This window comes from Pogona vitticeps, chromosome 11, assembly GCF_051106095.1.
Source record: "Pogona vitticeps strain Pit_001003342236 chromosome 11, PviZW2.1, whole genome shotgun sequence".
NCBI classification, from domain to species: Eukaryota; Metazoa; Chordata; class Lepidosauria; order Squamata; family Agamidae; genus Pogona; species Pogona vitticeps.
In genome coordinates this window covers 7,511,256-7,529,524 of record NC_135793.1, presented here as the reverse complement: position 1 = coordinate 7,529,524, position 18,269 = coordinate 7,511,256, and the positions used below count along the sequence as shown (strand labels likewise).

The 18,269-nt window shown below is 42.5% G+C and overlaps 1 protein-coding gene across 3 annotated transcripts in view; it reads right to left on the bottom strand.

Annotated features, from left to right (window-relative positions):
* Positions 1 to 617: 617 nt before the first annotated feature.
* DACH2 (dachshund family transcription factor 2) overlaps positions 618 to 18,269 on the bottom strand; it is a 325,199-nt gene continuing 307,547 nt past the window's right edge. For all 3 annotated transcript variants that reach the window (XM_072981094.2, XM_072981095.2, XM_078380767.1), the window contains 5 exons: positions 15,844 to 15,989; positions 14,115 to 14,262; positions 11,846 to 11,989; positions 11,681 to 11,746; positions 618 to 1,589 (listed from right to left, as the gene is read on the bottom strand). In XM_072981094.2, the coding sequence (XP_072837195.2) occupies positions 1,552 to 1,589; positions 11,681 to 11,746; positions 11,846 to 11,989; positions 14,115 to 14,262; positions 15,844 to 15,989 (542 nt within the window). In that variant the 3' untranslated portion in view covers positions 618 to 1,551. The remainder of the gene's footprint in view (positions 1,590 to 11,680; positions 11,747 to 11,845; positions 11,990 to 14,114; positions 14,263 to 15,843; positions 15,990 to 18,269) is intronic.

Here is an 18,269-nt window from a genome sequence, read left to right as displayed (position 1 = left end):
ATATCTCAGAGCCAGAAGATCCCAGCTTTTCACCCCCACAGTCTTTCAGTGCCGCTGGCGCACCCTCCTCCCCTTCGAGCAGCTCTATCCTTTCCTCTCACTCCCCAGTGATACCTCCTCCCCCTCCCCGCAAACTCAGAGCAGTGTCTTTGCTGGCACTGCTAGGTCAGGGCAGAGCAATGGATGTGAACCCCTCATAGGAAGCCTTGGGGGCCACAGGGCAGGTGGAGGGGATCCTTGATTTTTGAAAAATACTGAAGCTTGATGACTTTACACGAAGAAAGGGATTCAATCCACTGCAACTTATGGAACAGGGTTTCAGATGTATTTTCGTGTGTTCTTTTGATGCAATGTGAACTTTATGGTAGAATTAAAGAAGTGTAAAACAAAACACAATGAAACAGCAGAAGGACAACTGAATCATGTCCACTTGCTTAAAAAATGTGGGCTGAATTCAGTCCTCCAGCTATCATAAGCTCAAGAAGCAGAGGTGGCATACAACATGCATATTTTGTGGTCCCCCAACACACACACACACACAAACACACACACACACACACAGAGTCCTTGCAGCATGTCCTCCACATTTTTCTTTTAAAAAAAATACATTTCCAAAGTCAAACAAAAATGTTTTTAATACTGTAGTTTTAAGCAAGAACATTTTAACAAAGAATGTGTACTTTTAACTTAATATGGTACAACAGAGAAACTATACTTTAAAGTTTCCATTATCTAACATCCTACTGTATAGTCATCTTTCCTCCTGCTTCACTTTAAAAGACCAAGAGCCAAGTGGAACTGAAACTGAAACCAAAACGAAACCAACCAAAAAAATAAAATAAAAGAGAGAGAGAGCATCAATTTATAATCCCTTTATTATTCCGGCTATTTGGGGTCTTAGTTTACACTCTCCAACTGGTCATCTAAGGAAGGACAATTTTTTACATCAGTTATCATCATATTAAAAAATGTACATACTTTTCTCTTCAAAATGTAATATATATTGAGTTTCAGCTTCAGTAAACAAAGCTTAAATTTATAAACACAATTGAAACAGCCCAGGGTTGAACTGCCTCAGTGATAAAACTGGATGTGTGGGACAGAACAGCCAGTGGGAACTTTCGCGGCTTACTAGATTCATTGTGCCATTGTTATACAGTAATAGCTAACTCCTTTCCGGGTGGAGAGAAAAAAAGGCTCCTGTTGGCTGAATTAATTCCTGTATGTGCTTAAAAATTACTGCAACCTTTTCTCTTTCTTGTTCTCCTCTGGGACCTAAAATGATCTACTGCCACAGGTTTGGTTTGGTACAGGAATCCTGTAAAACAAAGAAACAAACAAACCAACAAACAAACCCACAATGCAATATTTCTTAGTGATGTTTCGACAAGTTTTCAGTGCAGGAACAGTAAATTGGTGTCCACATTTCGTTGCTTCCGATCCTGTCTTTCATACGGCATGGAAGGCCTCAAAGGTCAAGAGGAACGTCTTTCATACAGTCTTCGAAGGGTGATTGTTATCTTTTTCTCCATCCCCCGCTTCGTATTGTCTTCAGTACATGATGGTCGGCTTGACGTAGGCTCTGTTTTCTGGAAAAGAAGAGGGTGCAGCAACGTTACGATCCGGACTCTGCTCGCAGTTCTCAAAGAGACAGACTTGAAGTCAACGTCTCCCTTTTGTACGTATGCCGCTGATTCTGCTGATTCATTCAGGAATGAACAGTGCACAGGATCCTGCCCCTTCCAAAATCCAAAGGGCTAGAAAACTCTGGAGCAGGATTTTCTCTGCCAGTAAGGGCTCCAACGGGAGTAAACGATAGCCCTGATGCTGCTCACATTAGATATAGGAGCACACCGTTGGGTTGTGGCCTCAGTCAAATACTAAGTCAAAATCCCACCTGTGGAGAGAACGGACTGAGTCTATGCTGGATTCAGAAGAGATATGTGTGTATCAGGAGGGCTGGGTTTACCTTCCGGCAGGAAATAATTCACACCTTGCTTTCTCTATGCATTTGAAATGGGTCAACTGAGGTTGCCCAATGGTGAACTAACTAGCTTTGCAAAAATGAAGGTGAAGAAGCCTTTGCAAAACTCTAGTTCCTGTCCCTAATTAATATAATTGAAACTGCTAAATCCAAGCAACTGAATAGTTCAGTTGAAAGGTCATGGATTCAGAGTTCTCTGTGAGATCTCAGTATCTCATCCAACAAACTAGATAATACTGCTTTCTGATCAGCTGTAAAGCACTGTAGAAAAAGCATGCTTGTTCAAATCGGGGTGGGGCGCCTTAGGCCTTGGGGAAGAATCTAGCCTTCTGTGACATCCCATTCTCATCCTCTGAGACTCCCCAGATAATTACACCCACCTCCCTCCCTCCCTCCCTCCCTCCCTCCCTCCCTGTCTGTCTGTCTGTCTGTCTGTCTATCTTTTTCTATCTATCTATCTATCTATCTATCTATCTATCTATCTATCTATCTATCTATCTATCTATCTATCTATCTATCTATCTATCTATCTATCTATCTATCTATCTATCTATCTATCTATCTATCTATCTATCTATCTATCTATCTATCTATCTATCTATCTATCTATCTATCTATCTATCTATCTACTGTATCTATCTGTCTGTCTGTCTGTCTGTCTGTCTGTCTGTCTGTCTGTCTGTCTCTCTTATATGCCGCCCACTCTACCCAAAGGTCTCTGGGTGGCTTACAAAAGTTAAAATACAATTAAAATGCAATAAAAAGATAAAACAATTAAAATAGATACTATAAAAACTGCCATCAGGACCTACAGTTGATATTATTTCAATTAAAAGCCTTCTGGAACAGGAAGGTTTTGACCTGGTGCCGAAATGTCATCAGCGTCAGCGACAGATGAATCTCATTCGGGAGGACATTCCATAGTCTGGGGCCAGCTGCCGAAAAGGCCCTTTGTCGACAAGCCATCCCTCTTGTGACACCATCATTTGGTGGTTTTTCTAATTATTAATAATTATGTGCTGCCAAGTCAGTTATAATGTATAGCAACCCTCTCAGGTCATTTTAGATACTCAAAAGTGGTCTACCATTCCCTTCTTCTGGGGACGTTCTGGAACCCTGCTGCTTGCCCAAGGCTACACAAGCTAGTTCTTCTCCTGCGAGGCACAGTGGGGGAAATCGGACTCCGAACTCCAGATCCACAGTCACATACCTAACTCACTGGGCTACTCAGCCAGCTGGTGGTCTTGCTTCGGCATCTTATTTTACATTTCTGAAACGCTGACATTTTTGGCCCCCGTCGTTCGCCATTAGCCCCTTTCACACCAGAATTAAGCCCTTGAGAACATCTCTGAAACGGAGTTTTATCCCACCTTCGTTTAAAATTGGTGGACTTGGAACATGGAAGTATCTGTGTCATCGGACACTCCCGTGGAATGAGCAATCCAGAGGCTAGCGCTGCCAGGATGTGCCAGATCCCAGGTAGCAACCTCAACCCCTCCACTTCAAAGGGTCTTTTCTTCTCAAAACTCCTCCTCTGATAGCATGGAAGGGCACCCGCCACCACCTGACGGCTGTTGGGAGCACAAGGATGCTCAACCCCACTGCGAGGGAGATGCTGAAACCTGTCCCTTGGCTGCAGGGCTATTAAAGCAGAGAGTTGACTCTGGATGAGGGCAGAGCAAGAACCTTCCCTTTTTGCCCTGGTCCTGGAGTTTCCCAATACCCACCTCACAGGGAGCTGGCCGTGGTCCTGATCTCAAGGTTTACTACCACTGCCAATGCAGCTGCTCTTTCAGGAGCCAATTGCAAGCTGAGGTACTCCCTCCTAAGAGAGCTTATGTTGGCACCTTGTATGCTGCTTCCAGCAAGAATCAACAGCTTGGTGTATTGGGGTAGGCAACTGACCAGTTCCTGAAAAAGGAGCTTTTAATCCCTGGGCATTATACTTGCTTTATTCATCTGATTGTGTTTTAATGTTATAATGTACTAATGTTTTACTGAGTTTTTAATGTGTTTTCATCTCTGCCTGTTAGTGTTCCTCTTGTTGTGGGGCACCTTGCATTGTTTCAGAGAAAGGCAGGAAATAGTAAATAAACAGCAATAAATAAATAAATATGGAATAAATACTGTGTGGACTCCCACACAAATGTGCCTGAAGATAATTATTTAAAAATATTTTGCATACATTTAACAATAACCCAGTATATGAATATAGGGCATCCAGTGAAGAAAGGAAATATTGTTATGAAACTAAGTTAATTATGTTTATGACACATTCAATCCATCCACAAGAGAACATACTTTGCAACACAAGACTGCACGGGTTAGTAAATCAATATCTTCTAGTAGGACTGGGCAAGGAATCTATTTATATCTTTTTTTGGTGTCCTACACTGTAACTGAAAAGGCAAAAAGGGAAAAAAGAAAAGAGAGAAAAAATGAAAAAATGAAAAAAAGAAAATCTACCTCTTTTCTTCTAAAGTGTATTTTTTAAGCTAAAGGAAAAAAAAATTACAATTCTACAGAGAACCAAAGGAAAGCAAATCTGTATTCCCATTTATCTTAGAACAGATTTAGAAGTCACAACAGCTGTAACCAGCTACTCCTGCAGTAAAATTCTCAACACAACCAGCTTGTATATAATTTTGACATCTCCCTGCTCCTGTTTTACATATGCCAATAACGAATCTTCATAAGAACAAACCTGTATTGACCGGCTAACCAACACAGATCCTCAGAGCAATCGCCAAGTTTTGCTACATTTCAATTTTGAAATGCATTTCAGCTATAATATGAGTGATTTATCATTTAACAGGAGCTGTCAAAGTAAACTCCTAGATAAAACAAAAACATCTGGAACTATAAACAGCGGAGTGCGGGAGCTGAATTTCAATCCATATCCAGCATGTTTGCTCCATCGCAAACAGGAAGCAGCTAATTAGTAATTGAATGTTTTCATGTTTTTAAGCGGGCTTACACTCTCTAAACAGTGATGATCTAATACGGAGCCTGGACATAAACATGAATAAATACCAGGGGCAGAATGAAAAGCAGGACAATGTCTAAAACCCTGGGAATCTGAGAGAGGAAGACAGAAGGACTGAGTTGGGGAGGCCCTTTGTGATGACTATCATGAGCTCTGTTTTGCTGTTCGCTCCCTTCCTCTCCTGCACAATTACCAATTGACTGTGAGCGGATCAGGGATGAGCAGCCCAGCTCCCTCCATTGCATGGAAACGCTCTACGAGCACAACTGGCTTTTCAACACCTAAATTTCCTTCCCAGCACATGGCAGGGAATGGAGCTGGTGTCAGCAGAGCACGGGAATGGCACTTTGGACTACAGTTCCCAGAATCCCCCCAGCCAGCATGGCTACAGAGTTTTGAAGCTCTAATCACAACAGTAGGAGTCCTGGTGGGTAGTAGGAAGGGATGGGGTTTTCTGGACTGCAAATCCTGCAGTTCTTCGTTCTGTGTTGGGCACTTCTACTCATAGGGACACGTTTTTCTTTGGACTACAAATACCACAATTCTCCATTCTGGGAGTGTTACCTACCTGGCAGGCACCTTACAAACCACTCTGTGTGATGCACCTAGGAGAAAAGGCCTGAACGGGAAGGCTTTGAGGCTGAGCTCTGCCCAAGCTTCCTCTCCAAAAAGAAAGCTCCCAGCTAGCACTGGGGCAGGAACAGGAAGCATGGCCTAGCTAAGCCTTCCAGTTCAGACTTTTTTTTAAGGCCAGCTGCAGGGGCTGAAATACTTATCCTCAAAAGAGGCCTTTCAAATGGGAAAAACAGTGACTTTGTTATAAACTGAGCATGCATGGAAAAGGCATGGAAGGCAGATGATACAATGTACCATATGGGCAAGGGAGAATTACAGGTCAACAAAAGATTGCAATTATAATGGAAGCAGTAAAACAACAAAGGTTTGCTTTAAAGAAAGGAGTGACATTTCTCCAGACTTTACAGCCCTGACAACTGCTCTGTGTTTGGGTGAGAAGTGGTTACTTAATGAAAAGAAGAGCCACGTTCTGGGATTTTTCCTTGCTTGGTGTCACTTTGTGAATGGCAGCGAGCACAAGAGGAAATCCTGTAGACCATCTGGACTGCTGACATGGGTGTGGTCAACATTCAGGCTGCCTTTTTGCTATGTAAACCTTGGCTTTCTTTTTTCTGCTGGCAACGTGGGCACAATATTTTGCAGCAATATTGGGCTATATCCTGGCATTCTGAATCATTGATACAGAAGCACAATATCTCTCACTCATAAGCTGGAGGTTTTTTTAAATAATTGAATATTCTTATTTACCTTGAATGCCCTAGCAAGAGTTGCTATATGCTGATCCAGACTTGATAGCACAGAACAACAACATGAAAGTTTCATCTGTGATGAGTCAAGAACACACACCCTTATCGCAATAACTATGGGATCAGGGCCTGATGCTATGGGTGGCCACCCAATTGTTTTAGACCAGTGGTTCTTAACCTTGGGTTACTCAGGAGTTTTGGACTGCTACTCCCAGAAGCCTTCACCACCAACTGTGCTGGCTGGGGTTTCTGGGAGTTGCAGTCCAAAAACATCAGAGTAACAAAGGTTAAGAACCTAGGTTTTAGACTACAACTCCCATCAGCCACAGTCACCATAACCCAAAGGGCAGAGATTCTGTGAGATGCGCACAGAAGGACCTGGAGGGTGCCAGATTACATTAGATGATAAGATGCCTGTGAAAAACTATGATCTTATGCTGTCATACTAATTTAATCTCTTCCAAATCTATCACAATCTCCTACCCCCGGTAATTTTTGTGCAAGCCAGTTAAGGAAATGAAGAGGCTTGGGTCAAATATTCATCCTGCCTGGGCCATTCCATGTCTATTGATGTTTCCATTTTATAGCGTTTTTACTGTATTACATAGTCAAGATTTTTAAATAAATCTTTGGGCCATAAACGTATCCTTTTATTAGGTTTATCCCATAATCAAATATTCATTTATGTGAGCTTCATTCTATTAAAAAATGAAATTAGACAAAGGTGAACCAAATGGGTGGATTTACAGTAGTTTGAAGCATAATTTAATTCTCCAGGGATAATATTGACAATATAAAAAGGGTATAAATGATATTCCCTAACACTAAAATATGCTTATGAGCCCCCTGTGCATGATAGGCTGTTTTACAACCTACCGTGAAATGCATGAATGCCTTAATAAGCAAGACATTTAGAAAGGGGTTTTCAAGCTCAGTACACTGTGTAACATGAATAAAGATCTCACCATTTTTGCCGGTGAGCCAAATCCTATGTTAATGATGGTAATTTCCCTTTTGGATGGTATTTTCTTTCCTAACAGAGCAGTTATTACACAGCAGAGGCATCTCCCTCTGTTCTGCATTTGGTACCATGGAAGAAAAGGAGAAACAATCATTTTTGTGGCGAGGAACTTTAATCCTCAGCATATGCCCAGGGAAGCATGACGAGGGTCTTCCTATTACGAGGAAGCCACTGCACATGCTGCCACTGCAGAAATTAGCACACCAGGATGTGTGTGATGTTTTAACACACAGCTACTAATGGGTAAATCAAGGCTGTGGACAGTCTGGTAGCCCTCAGATATTTTAGTGTGCCGTTCCCACTATCCTACCCTGATGATAAAGAATTGTGGGAACGGTAGTTCAGGCAAATTAGACGGCTAAAATACTGCCGCCTCTGATTTACTTATTAGTACAGAAACGGTTGCCCAAATTCTGATTTGGCTTCATGACAACATCATGCAGTCCATTTTATCTTTGTGCAGTGGTGCCTTGCTAGACGATGATAACCCGTTCCACTGGAATTGTGGTTAAGTGAAATCATTGTCTAGAGAAAAGCATTTCTCCATTGGGATGCACTGAAACGTCGTTGTCTGGCGAAGATCAGCCATAGGAAAGCTGCTTTGCGAACCGCCGATGAGCTTTCTAAACCAAATTTTGCAATACAACCAGACCAACATTCTGCTCAACCTATCATCGGCATAACCATGAAAACAAGAGCGGATGCAGCAATGCAGAAGGGGCCCAACAGCCTATCTGATTACGAGGCTGCTTGTGTGACCAGGCAGAAATCTAGACCATTCCACCTTGCTGCAACTCGCTCCACATTTGCTGGGATGCACAGGACGAATTGAACAAAATACCGGTCTTGAGGTGTGTCGGCACCATGCAGTTACAGCTGTTTGATACCACTTTCCCTGTTAGTAATCAAATACAACAGAATCCTGGGATCTGTAAGGCACTCAGAGTGCTCGGCCTGAGATTTCTTGTGCACGTCCCTAAAGGATAGTCACAAATTCTAAGCACAGCAACCAGCTACGAATCCCAGGTGGGTGGAATCAGAGCAGAGAAAGTGGCATGAAAGTACTATATGTTTTGTAATATACCTACACTCTTATTTTGCAACTAAGAAGTAACACTGCAATTTGCTAATTTGCTCATTAGCAATGGAATTAGTTGTATCGGGAGCCATTTGGGGGCTTGAGAGAAGGTCAAAAAACTTTAATATAACAATTAAAAACAAACACATCAAACTACTTGCATGGACAAGCATCACTCTGACTTGATCCAGATCAGTCTCCCAGTTGCCTTTCCCCCTTAAACATGAAGGTCCTCACTTTTCCCACAATGTATATCTACATTATTAAAGCAATTCCTTTTGATATCTTGTTTCCGGGGGGGGGGGGGAGAGAGAAGAAAAGGAAATCAAAATGAAACAATTGCATTGGTTATGATTGTCCTTTGTCTTGGCACCTGCAGGCTCTTATCAAATGAAATATAATAATACACAGAAGTTAACTAAGGTATAAACATGCAAAGGGAGAAGTCTCCCTGCGATCGTAAAATGATGTTATTTTCTGTTCAGCAGTTCATGTTACTGCTGTTCATGCTAATTAATTAAAGGAGCTGTTGCAGTAATGCGCAAACAGGGAATCTGAGAAAGTGAGAGGGCTTTTAGGTCTCCAAGTGAAGAGAAGTCAATCTGGGCGCGAGCAATCAAATGTAATGAAATCACATGTCAGTGCTAAGCTTGCAAAAACTGTGAAGTTTGACTGGGGAGTAAAAGGATTATAATTAGATTTCCAATAGGATAATAACTAAATGGCAGAAAGCAGTAAAGAGAAAATATTACTTTGTTAGCTAATGGTGCTGCTGTTTGGCGTTGGCTTCTTTTTTTTTATCAGCACCACTTGTAGTTGTGTTAATTTAATTTGCTTTTATCAGCAAAAAAATGCGCCACTCGAACGGTACTTGAATGTCATTTGCAAAAATCATTGATCTGAAGGTGCACTTAATGACACCCAGTATGTTTATTTTATGGGGAACGGAGATGGGTGGATAAAAAACCTGGTTGATGTGCTATTCTTGTGTGTTACCGGAGTTACAACAAAAGTTGAGCCTGAAAAAGTGGATTTCTCCATGAAAGCTCACGTTAAGATCCAGCAGTTAGTCTTTAAGGGGCTGCAACCATTTTGTCACCTTTATGTCTTCATTTTTTCCCTTTTATTTCTGTCCTGATCTGCTAGCACAGGCTGATGCGGTGACTTCTTCTAAGCAAAACACAAACCCCCTCTCCAACCTGACAGTGTCACTGCCTGCTGAGTTCAGGGATGAAGACACCTGGGATGGGCACTTGAGTCAAGTCGGACTTAAACTGCACTGGCGACTTGACTTGGGTGTTTGTTCTCTTTCCCCCCAATGATTCAGACTTTCCTTGCAATTCAGAACCCACCCACCCCTTCCTTTTTTCTGGGGGGGGAGGTTGTTTTTATTAGGGACTCGGACTTGTGACTTGAACCCAAAGACTTGCCAAGACACCACAAAGGTTCCTGGTAGGTGAACAGGAAGTCAGGAGGTAGATGTAGGGATAAGAGGGCCACTTCCTCCCCAGCCCACCACCCCACAGGTTTTCCATAGTTTCACAGTGTCTCAAACTTGGCTGAACTAAGATAATATCTTCTCTGTGGAATGCTCTGCCACGGGAGTTACGCCAGGCTCCATGCCTTTAAAAAGCAGCTAAAAATTGGGCTTTTTGGAGAAGCTTTTTGGGAAGATTTACCCAAATTGACTGAAATAGAGAAGGAATAAGGAGAGACACATGATATGACAATGAATATGTTTTTGCTGCCTGCCCTGTTTATTTCTAGTATACAGTGGTGCCTTGCTTAGCGACGTTAATCCGTTCTGGAAAAAACGTCACTAAGCGATTTAATCGCTAAGCAATTTTTAAAAGCCCATAGAAATGTATTAAAACTTGTTTAATGCATTCCTATGGGCTTTAAAACTAACCTTATGCGAAGATCCTCCATTGCGGCGGCCATTTTCGGTGCCTCTAAAGCAAGGCAACACAGCGGGCGGCCATTTTGTTTTCCGGCAGCCATTTTTAAACCGCCGATCAGCTGGTCGAAAATGGAGGCTTTGCGGCGATCGCTTCCCCGCGATCATCGCAAAGTGATTTTTCCCCATATGGGCCATCGCTAAGCGATCGCTCTGGCGATGGCCAAAACCCCATCGCTAAGCGATTTCATCACTCAACGGAGCGATCGCTAAGCGAGGCACCACTGTATTAGGGTTAGCTTGTCATCAGTATTTTATATAAATTGTGTCTTTACCTCTGTTGTACACCACCCGGGGTTGCAATTTACTAGATGGGCGGTATAAAAATGGAATGAACGGATGAATGAATAAATCAATCAATGAATGAAACAAATTATAGAGTTGGAACATTAACAGCATGCTTCTCCCAAGCTCCCACATGTTTTACACCATGCAAGTGGCGTGCATCAGCAAAAGATTTCATCCAAGCCAATTCCATATACATGAGAAGTCCAGACGTGTCATGCTGGATCACATCATAGGCCTGCCCAGTCCAACGTCCTGGGCATAGAAGGGGCAGCCCATGATTGCAAAGGGAAACACAGAAGCAGGACATGAACGCAAGGGTAGACTCCATCCTATGTTCTCCCAGTAACCACTATAAGGCAGAGTGCTTCTGATGCTGACGATTAAGGATACCCTTCCTGACTAGTAGCTACTGATGGTCCTAATCTTCTTGGATTTTTCAAATTCTCTTTTAAAGCAAGTTAGCAACTAAGGGGGGGGTACCCTGTGTGATGGAGTGGATGGAGTAAAGGACTAGGATTCAGCAGAGATAGGTCTGCCATATGCCCTTAAAACTAAGGCATAGTCCTCACCATTTTGTATGAAGTTAATGAACTTGCACACATTTATAGTGTCCCCTCCAAAAAAAGAGGCTTCATCGTTGGGAGGGTAATTCAAGAGTGGCCAGAAATCTCAACTTGCCCTTGTAGGCGAAGAGAGGAATGTGTCAATTTCTCATCCCTCTTTGTGAGAAGGAGACAAAAGAGGGTTACATGGCAAGTGTATCCTCAGTGGGCAGGTGTTTATGCACCTGTAGGGGAAGGGAGAGAAATGCCCACTCTGAAAATCAACAGAAATGCAAATGCAAAATACAACAGAATCCAGCACATGGTCATTCCAGAGTGGAATGTACCTGCAACCCCATCCACTTGTCAGCACAAAAAAATCGAAGAAGGCTGCAGTACATGAAATGAAACCTTTCTGTCTTCAGGAGACTCAGATGCTTTGATGTATCTCTAAGATAGCCACTGGAGAACGTCAGCCACGTTGCATAAAGCCTCGCCATACCTTGCATTGCCGCGCTGTCATGTTGGGTTCCATTGTGTTCCACCTCCATGTCTGGTATCCCAGCATCTGCAAGACACAATGTTCATGTAACTGCACAGGATTCACTCTGAATGCTGGAATGAATATGTGCCTTAATGCAAGAGCGAATCCCTGCTCGCATCTTACCGTTGAGCATCCTGAGACCATCGCCCGAAGTAGCCTGTTTAAGTGCCTGCTCCACTTGTTCCCTCCTCTTTGATTCAAACTCAAGAGCTTCTTGCAATTTCCTTTTTGCTTTCTTCTCTTTCTTCAATCGCTTCTGAATGGTTGCTGGAAGAAGAAAAGAGACGAGGAATGAAAAGCAGAGAACATCCTTACAACTGTAAAGCATAGAACATTTCTCAGTTGAGGTTCAAGGTTGGCTTCTAGTTCAGAAGACTAAGGTCCACTCTTCCACTATGCATCCATCCATGGAAATTAGGTAACAATTGTGTGGCTATGAGTTATACTACCAATGTGAAAATGTAGTAATTTTGTCATTACAAATACATACATCTTACCTTGCGATGAACCATGCCCAAATGGGCTAATCACAAATACAGTGCTGCCTCGCATAGCGATCGCTCCGCTTAGTGAAGAAATTGCTTTGCGATGGACTTTTTGCCATCGCAAAAGCGATTGCTTTGCGATGGTCCCTATGGGCTATTTTCGCTTTGCGATGATTGCAGGGAAGCGATCATCGCAAAGCGCCCATTTTCGGCCAGCTGATCGGCAGTTTCAAAATGGCCGCCGGGTTAAAAAAATGGCCACCCACTGTGTTTAGGGACGGATTCCTCACTTTAGAGGCGCCGAAAATAGCAGCACTATGGAGGATCTTCGCTTAAAGGTGAGTTTTAAGCCCATAGGAAGGCATTGAAGGGGTGTCAGTGCGTTTCTATGGGCTTTTTTATTTCGCTTAGCAATGTTATCGCTTAGCAGCGATTTTTTCTGCACGCATTAACATCACTAAGCGAGGCACCACTGTGCAACAAAATCAGCAACAGAAACAACAACAACAAGAGCAAGGACCTGCAAAGAATCTAAAAGCAGAATTCTCTGAACTTCAGATTTCCATTTGAAAATGGGAATATTTAGTTTCATTATCATGGGAAATACTTTGCAAAATACAGAGTTCTGGGTTTGTCTGTACTTTTAAATGTGAGTTTTAAAGTTCTCACACTGAGTCTTACCACAAAAGAGAATTTAATCACCTGAATTTTATCACTAATTTTAGTGGCACAACAGGAAAACAAACAACAGTTAGATGATGAAGCAAGTCACTTGGGCAAGGTGTCCTCCGAAATCGTCATCATCATCTTAGAGCTGGAAGAGACCCTATGGATCATCAGGTCCAGCCAAAAGTCTTGGCTGGTTATTAAGAACAATGAAAGCTAGCCACGTGTTGTTTTAAATTCTTAAATAGAAATAAAATAGCACACAGCCTTGTTTGGGGCAATTTGCGTAGTTGTGCGATTTTGCAGAAAACAATTGCTTTCCTACCAAACAGGGTTCTTGAACCAAAAATACAATCACAACCCAACACATTGTCCACTCCTAAAATACAGAACTGACTTCTGAAAACAACAACAACAACACACACACCATCAAATGGCTCATCAGAAAGTTTTAAATTTTTTTTATTAAATTTATATTCTGACTTTCCTCCAATGATCGAAAGGCAACACAATACACTTTTTACAATTGCTTTTTCTTCGTAACAGCTGTGCAAGACGGGCCACACCAATTATCCCAGTTCACCCAGTAAGTTCCATGGTTCCGTCGGGAGGAGAAACTGGCTCTCCCTGAGCCAACCCTCTAATCACTACATGGCGTTTCAGAAAAAGATAATTGTTTGAGCAGAAAGATGTGACCTATTAGTAATACATGTGGCTTCAAGCACAGGGTGCAAGTACAAATTAATTAACAAATTATTGTCATATCCTGCCCAAATTAGTGGGACCATTACTCTGGGCATCCATTGCAATAACAATAGAAACCTCACCCCCTCACTATTCCCCAAAATAATAGACAATACACCCCAAACTCATAAAGTAAAAACAAACAGAATAAAGTGCTGATGACAGCCTTCAGGAGACGCAGGGTCAGAGGGCATACTAACTGAGGGGGGAGAATAAAGGTTTCCCTGAATAGTAAAGATTTTAGCTGCCTTTTAAAACCTTGGCGTGAGGAGGCCTGTTGAATCTCTTCTAATGGGTGTTCTAGAGTGCGGGGGCCACCACTGAGAAGGCCCCGCGTTCCACTTGAGGCCTCCCTCAGTGTGGCCATCCACAACAGAGAGGCCAAGGAAAACTGAGTGAATTAGTAGCGCTCTGTGTGTGTGTGTGTGTGTGTGTGTGTGTGTGTGTGTGTGTGTGTGTGTGTGTGTTTGTGTATTTGTGTGTTTCTTCTGGCTTACCTCTACTTTGCAGTTCAGCTGTAAGTTGCCTTTCCAGACTCTCTCTCAGCTCTCTCTCCCTACACAGTTCCATCTTCAACTCCTTTTTCTCTTGCTGGATCTGTTTTTCCTGGACCCGGGCATTATCTACAGCGACTTTCAGCAACCCCTGGGAAGGAGGGGGGGGGGGAAACAAAACAGGTGCAGACAAAACACCGTTAGGAAAATTAGCGTCTGCTTAACGGATCTGAGAGCTAGAATAACTGAGATTCGTGGAGTTTACATAAGCTAGGATGAAAACCTTGGAGAAGACAAATCCAGACAAAGGAACCATTGGTGTTGTTTTGTTTATTTTTTGTTTGAGAACGTGGTACATTCATTAGCTGAAATTATTGTTGAAAAACAAAAGAAAAAGTGTTAATGTGCAAGGTGTTGGTGAATTGTGTAAAGTGGGGCTTGGCAACTTCTGAGGCTGTGCAAGGGGGGCAACACTGGGCTCATTCATTCATTCATTCATTCATTCACTTTGTATCCTGCTCCCATTAGTATCACAGCACTATTTCTCCAGAAGTGAACCAAATGTAACCCTCTGGATGTTGTGTCGCCTGCCATTTCTCCACTGGTTACAATGGTGGCGGCTGATGGGAGTGGCAAACTAACCACATCTGGACAGCTTGCACTGTCTGGATAGCTCAGTGAGTTAGCTATCTGGCTATAGAGCCTGAGGTTGGAAATTTGATTCCCCACTGCCTCCAGGAGGAAGAGACAGCCTGTGTAGCCTTGGGCAAGGTGCAGAGTCCTAGGGTATCACCAGAAGAAGGCAACAAGTATGCCTAGAAAGGTTCTCTGGAAAGGTTCACCATAAGTCAGAACTGATGTAGGAGCATGGAATTATTACAGAATAGGAACACTTTACTACAGATCTTGATCTGGTTCATAAAAGGTCTTCAAATTCAAGCTGCCCACATCAGTGTAAAGCCCTGTCTGGAGCTTACGATATCCATTTCATTGAACCTACACAGACAACAGTATCAATCTGCACAATCTCTTGAATGTGTAATGCAGATGTTAAGAGAACCACTTGGGGCTCCCGAGTATGTGTTTGTGTGAGTGTTGGAGTGGGCAGAAGCCCACGACTCAGTCTTCACCAGAATGAAGGGTCTCCAGATCAGGGCTGGCACCATTTGTACAGTTTCTGAGATACTCCAAACCGCTCCATTTGCAGGTTCAGAACATTTATTTTGCATTTCTGGACCTCCCAGTACATACACAGATAAATGAAGTCCCCATTGTGGAGTTCAGAGTGGAGGAGTTCAAATGGCTATGACCTGGAGGGCTAAACAGCACCATAGTTGGGTGACCTCTCCACCCTCAGCCCACATAATAATCATCTTTCCATAATTGCACACACACGCAATCCAAATCACGTAGTCTTTCAGGGGAGTTTGGCAAACAAAGTGAGAGAACAAAGAAAAGAACAGGGGGGAAAAAAGCAATATTACAGAACACAAAAAAGTTATTTAAACAGTGAGGCAGTTTCCCCTTTCCTCAGTACAAATTGCTGACCATTTTTAATCCAATTAACGCTCTGCCCCAGGGGTGAAAAGTGGCCCTTTGCTCTGCCCCATAGTTAACCTGGAAAGCACATATATGCTCCTGATTTGTTCCATTTTTGCACATTTGCCCAATATTTTTGCATATTTCTTCATAAGATCTCTTGGGTTTGGGGGCAGGCGCATAAGTATTTTACCTGTATATTGGTTAATAGAGTTTCTACTGACGACAATCCATCGGCAAAGAGGAAAGGTGCAGGGAAACCTGGGGGCAAAGTCTGTCCAGCCAGTTGGACCTTTTCGAGGGTCGGTTTCATGATGGGGATGGCAATTTGGACTTCTTCTGTAAAGAAAAGACAGAGAAGGGTCATGTTAAAAGCAATCAACACCTTGCTTCTGGTAGGAATTGCTAAAGATAAATCCAAATGGACCTTTTTCATAGGAATAATGTTAGAAAAGCTATATTGGATCAGATGGAAGGCTTGAACATAATGGCTAGTTACTTGAAATTAATTCCTACAATGATTGGGTGGAAGGTTGGAACTATAAGTAATTGCAAATGTTTTCTTAAAGTAACTTTCCAAGGCCTGTCAAAAGCATACCTAGTCTAGCCTTCTGCTCCCACGATGGCGATAGAGATATGAAAACAACATCAACCTTTTAGTTCTGTTGCCCAGCGGCTGACATTGCGGATCAAGATTGTTCTCAACTTCCTCTCTCGACAGAACCTGACCCAGACATTTTGCTGCCTGAGACAAAGAACAAGATAGCACCAACTTCCATTCCACGCTCAAAAGCCAAATAAATGAGCAATGGAATCATTCTGCAAAGCTGGTGAGGGGAGAGCATCTTCTGTCCTTCGTTACTCCTTAAATGTGGAGAGGAGTGGAAGGTAGGAGAGCCATTTAGCACACAGGTCTCCCTTCCAGCACTTCCTGCCACCTCTCATCTTTTGCTGCCTAATGCGGGCTCCCACCCTCTGCATTATATATACCCATTACTTATCTGAGGCTTTGTAATTAACTGTGTAACTACAGAATTTTTAAAGGGGAGGCAGTGTGTAGCAAAACCAACAAAGTCTGCCATTACAGAATACCTACAATCAACTAAATTTTTAATCTTTTAGTAGCACAAAGAAGATTTTAAAAAAGAAACGGCATTCACCCTTCCATCGAAGAGAGCAAAAGAGCAAATATTTGATTCATTTCAATTGATCAGGAAGTTTTAAACAATTGTGATCAATGAACAAGAAGCAAAAATTATGCTGAAGGCAGTAAAAGTTTTATATCGCTTTCATTTTATGCCCCCAAAGCTGGTTGTTTCTACAGTATTTTAAATGTAACAGGATTATGGCTAATATTATACCTTTCAGCAGCATGGAATTACTTTTCATTACCTCATTCTATTTCCTACTCCATTTAAAAAAAAAAAAACCATGAAGTCCCAGAATCAAGGAATTTATTGTGTTTCTTTCTTTCCTTTAATTGTTCCCTTCGGAGGCTGAAAAATAACCTGTTTTGATTGGGGACCAGCCGCCTGGTGGTTTTGTTCAGGAGAAAATTAATGTAGGGAATTTACTATTGATGAAGATGGTGGGGAGCTTTGATGGCTTTAAAAAGGAACTTAGCCAGGAACTTTGTCCTGACATTAGGCAAAGTGAGGTGGGCATTTTATCTTTAATCGCCCAGAAAAATGTCTTGCACCATCCCTGGATTTGGAACATTTATGGAGCGCAGCCCAGTCAATAACTATCAGTGCCTCTATGTTTGGGTTCGGTCTACAGAGAGCTATACAACATTACTTCCTCAACATGAACTGCCCAAATGCCCAGCCAACATGACCACTGGCTAACCAATGCTTCTCCCAATTAGTCTGACCACACTAGTTGCGGGACTGCTGGAGATGAAATAGAAAAACCAAGCTCTGAAATGAAGAAGCCAGGCTGGTGTCAGGAATATCAAAATATGACCCCATCTCATCACATTTGAACTGGCTTCTGGTAGGCTTCTTGGGCAAGTTCAAGGTGCTTATGTTGACAGTCAAAGCCCTAAAAGGTTTAGGACATTGCTACCTATCTCTCTCCTTCAAAACACTCTCCCATCCCACCCACACCACACAAAATGGGCTGGCCACCCTGAGAGAGACCCAGAAATCAATAACTCAAAACTGGGCCCTCTCTGTAATGGCCACCTCATTGTGGAATTTGCTCTTGGATAAGGTGTAACAGATCCTTTCCCTCTTTGGCTTCAGTGAACAAGGGAAGACACAGCTATTCCCACAGTCCTACAGCCTTACCCCAGATTAACGTAGGTTTTGATGACTGATATCCCATTATTTTTGGCACAATTGTCTCTGTTCTGTGCTATCTTTTGTGCTAGCTATTTTTTTTTTACATACAAGTAATACGTTGAGATTTGGCTTCATTGTTTGACATTGTAACTTGATGACCATTGCAGTTTATTTTATGTTTATGTTGTGATATTGTAAGCCACCCAGAGTAGCGGCCTAGCCACTAGATGGGTGTGGTAAAAATGTAAATAAATAAATGGCCAGTGAATTAATTGCTCGTGACTGAGACAAATAAGGGAAATCCACTCTTTGGTAACTTTCCTAACAGGCAGAA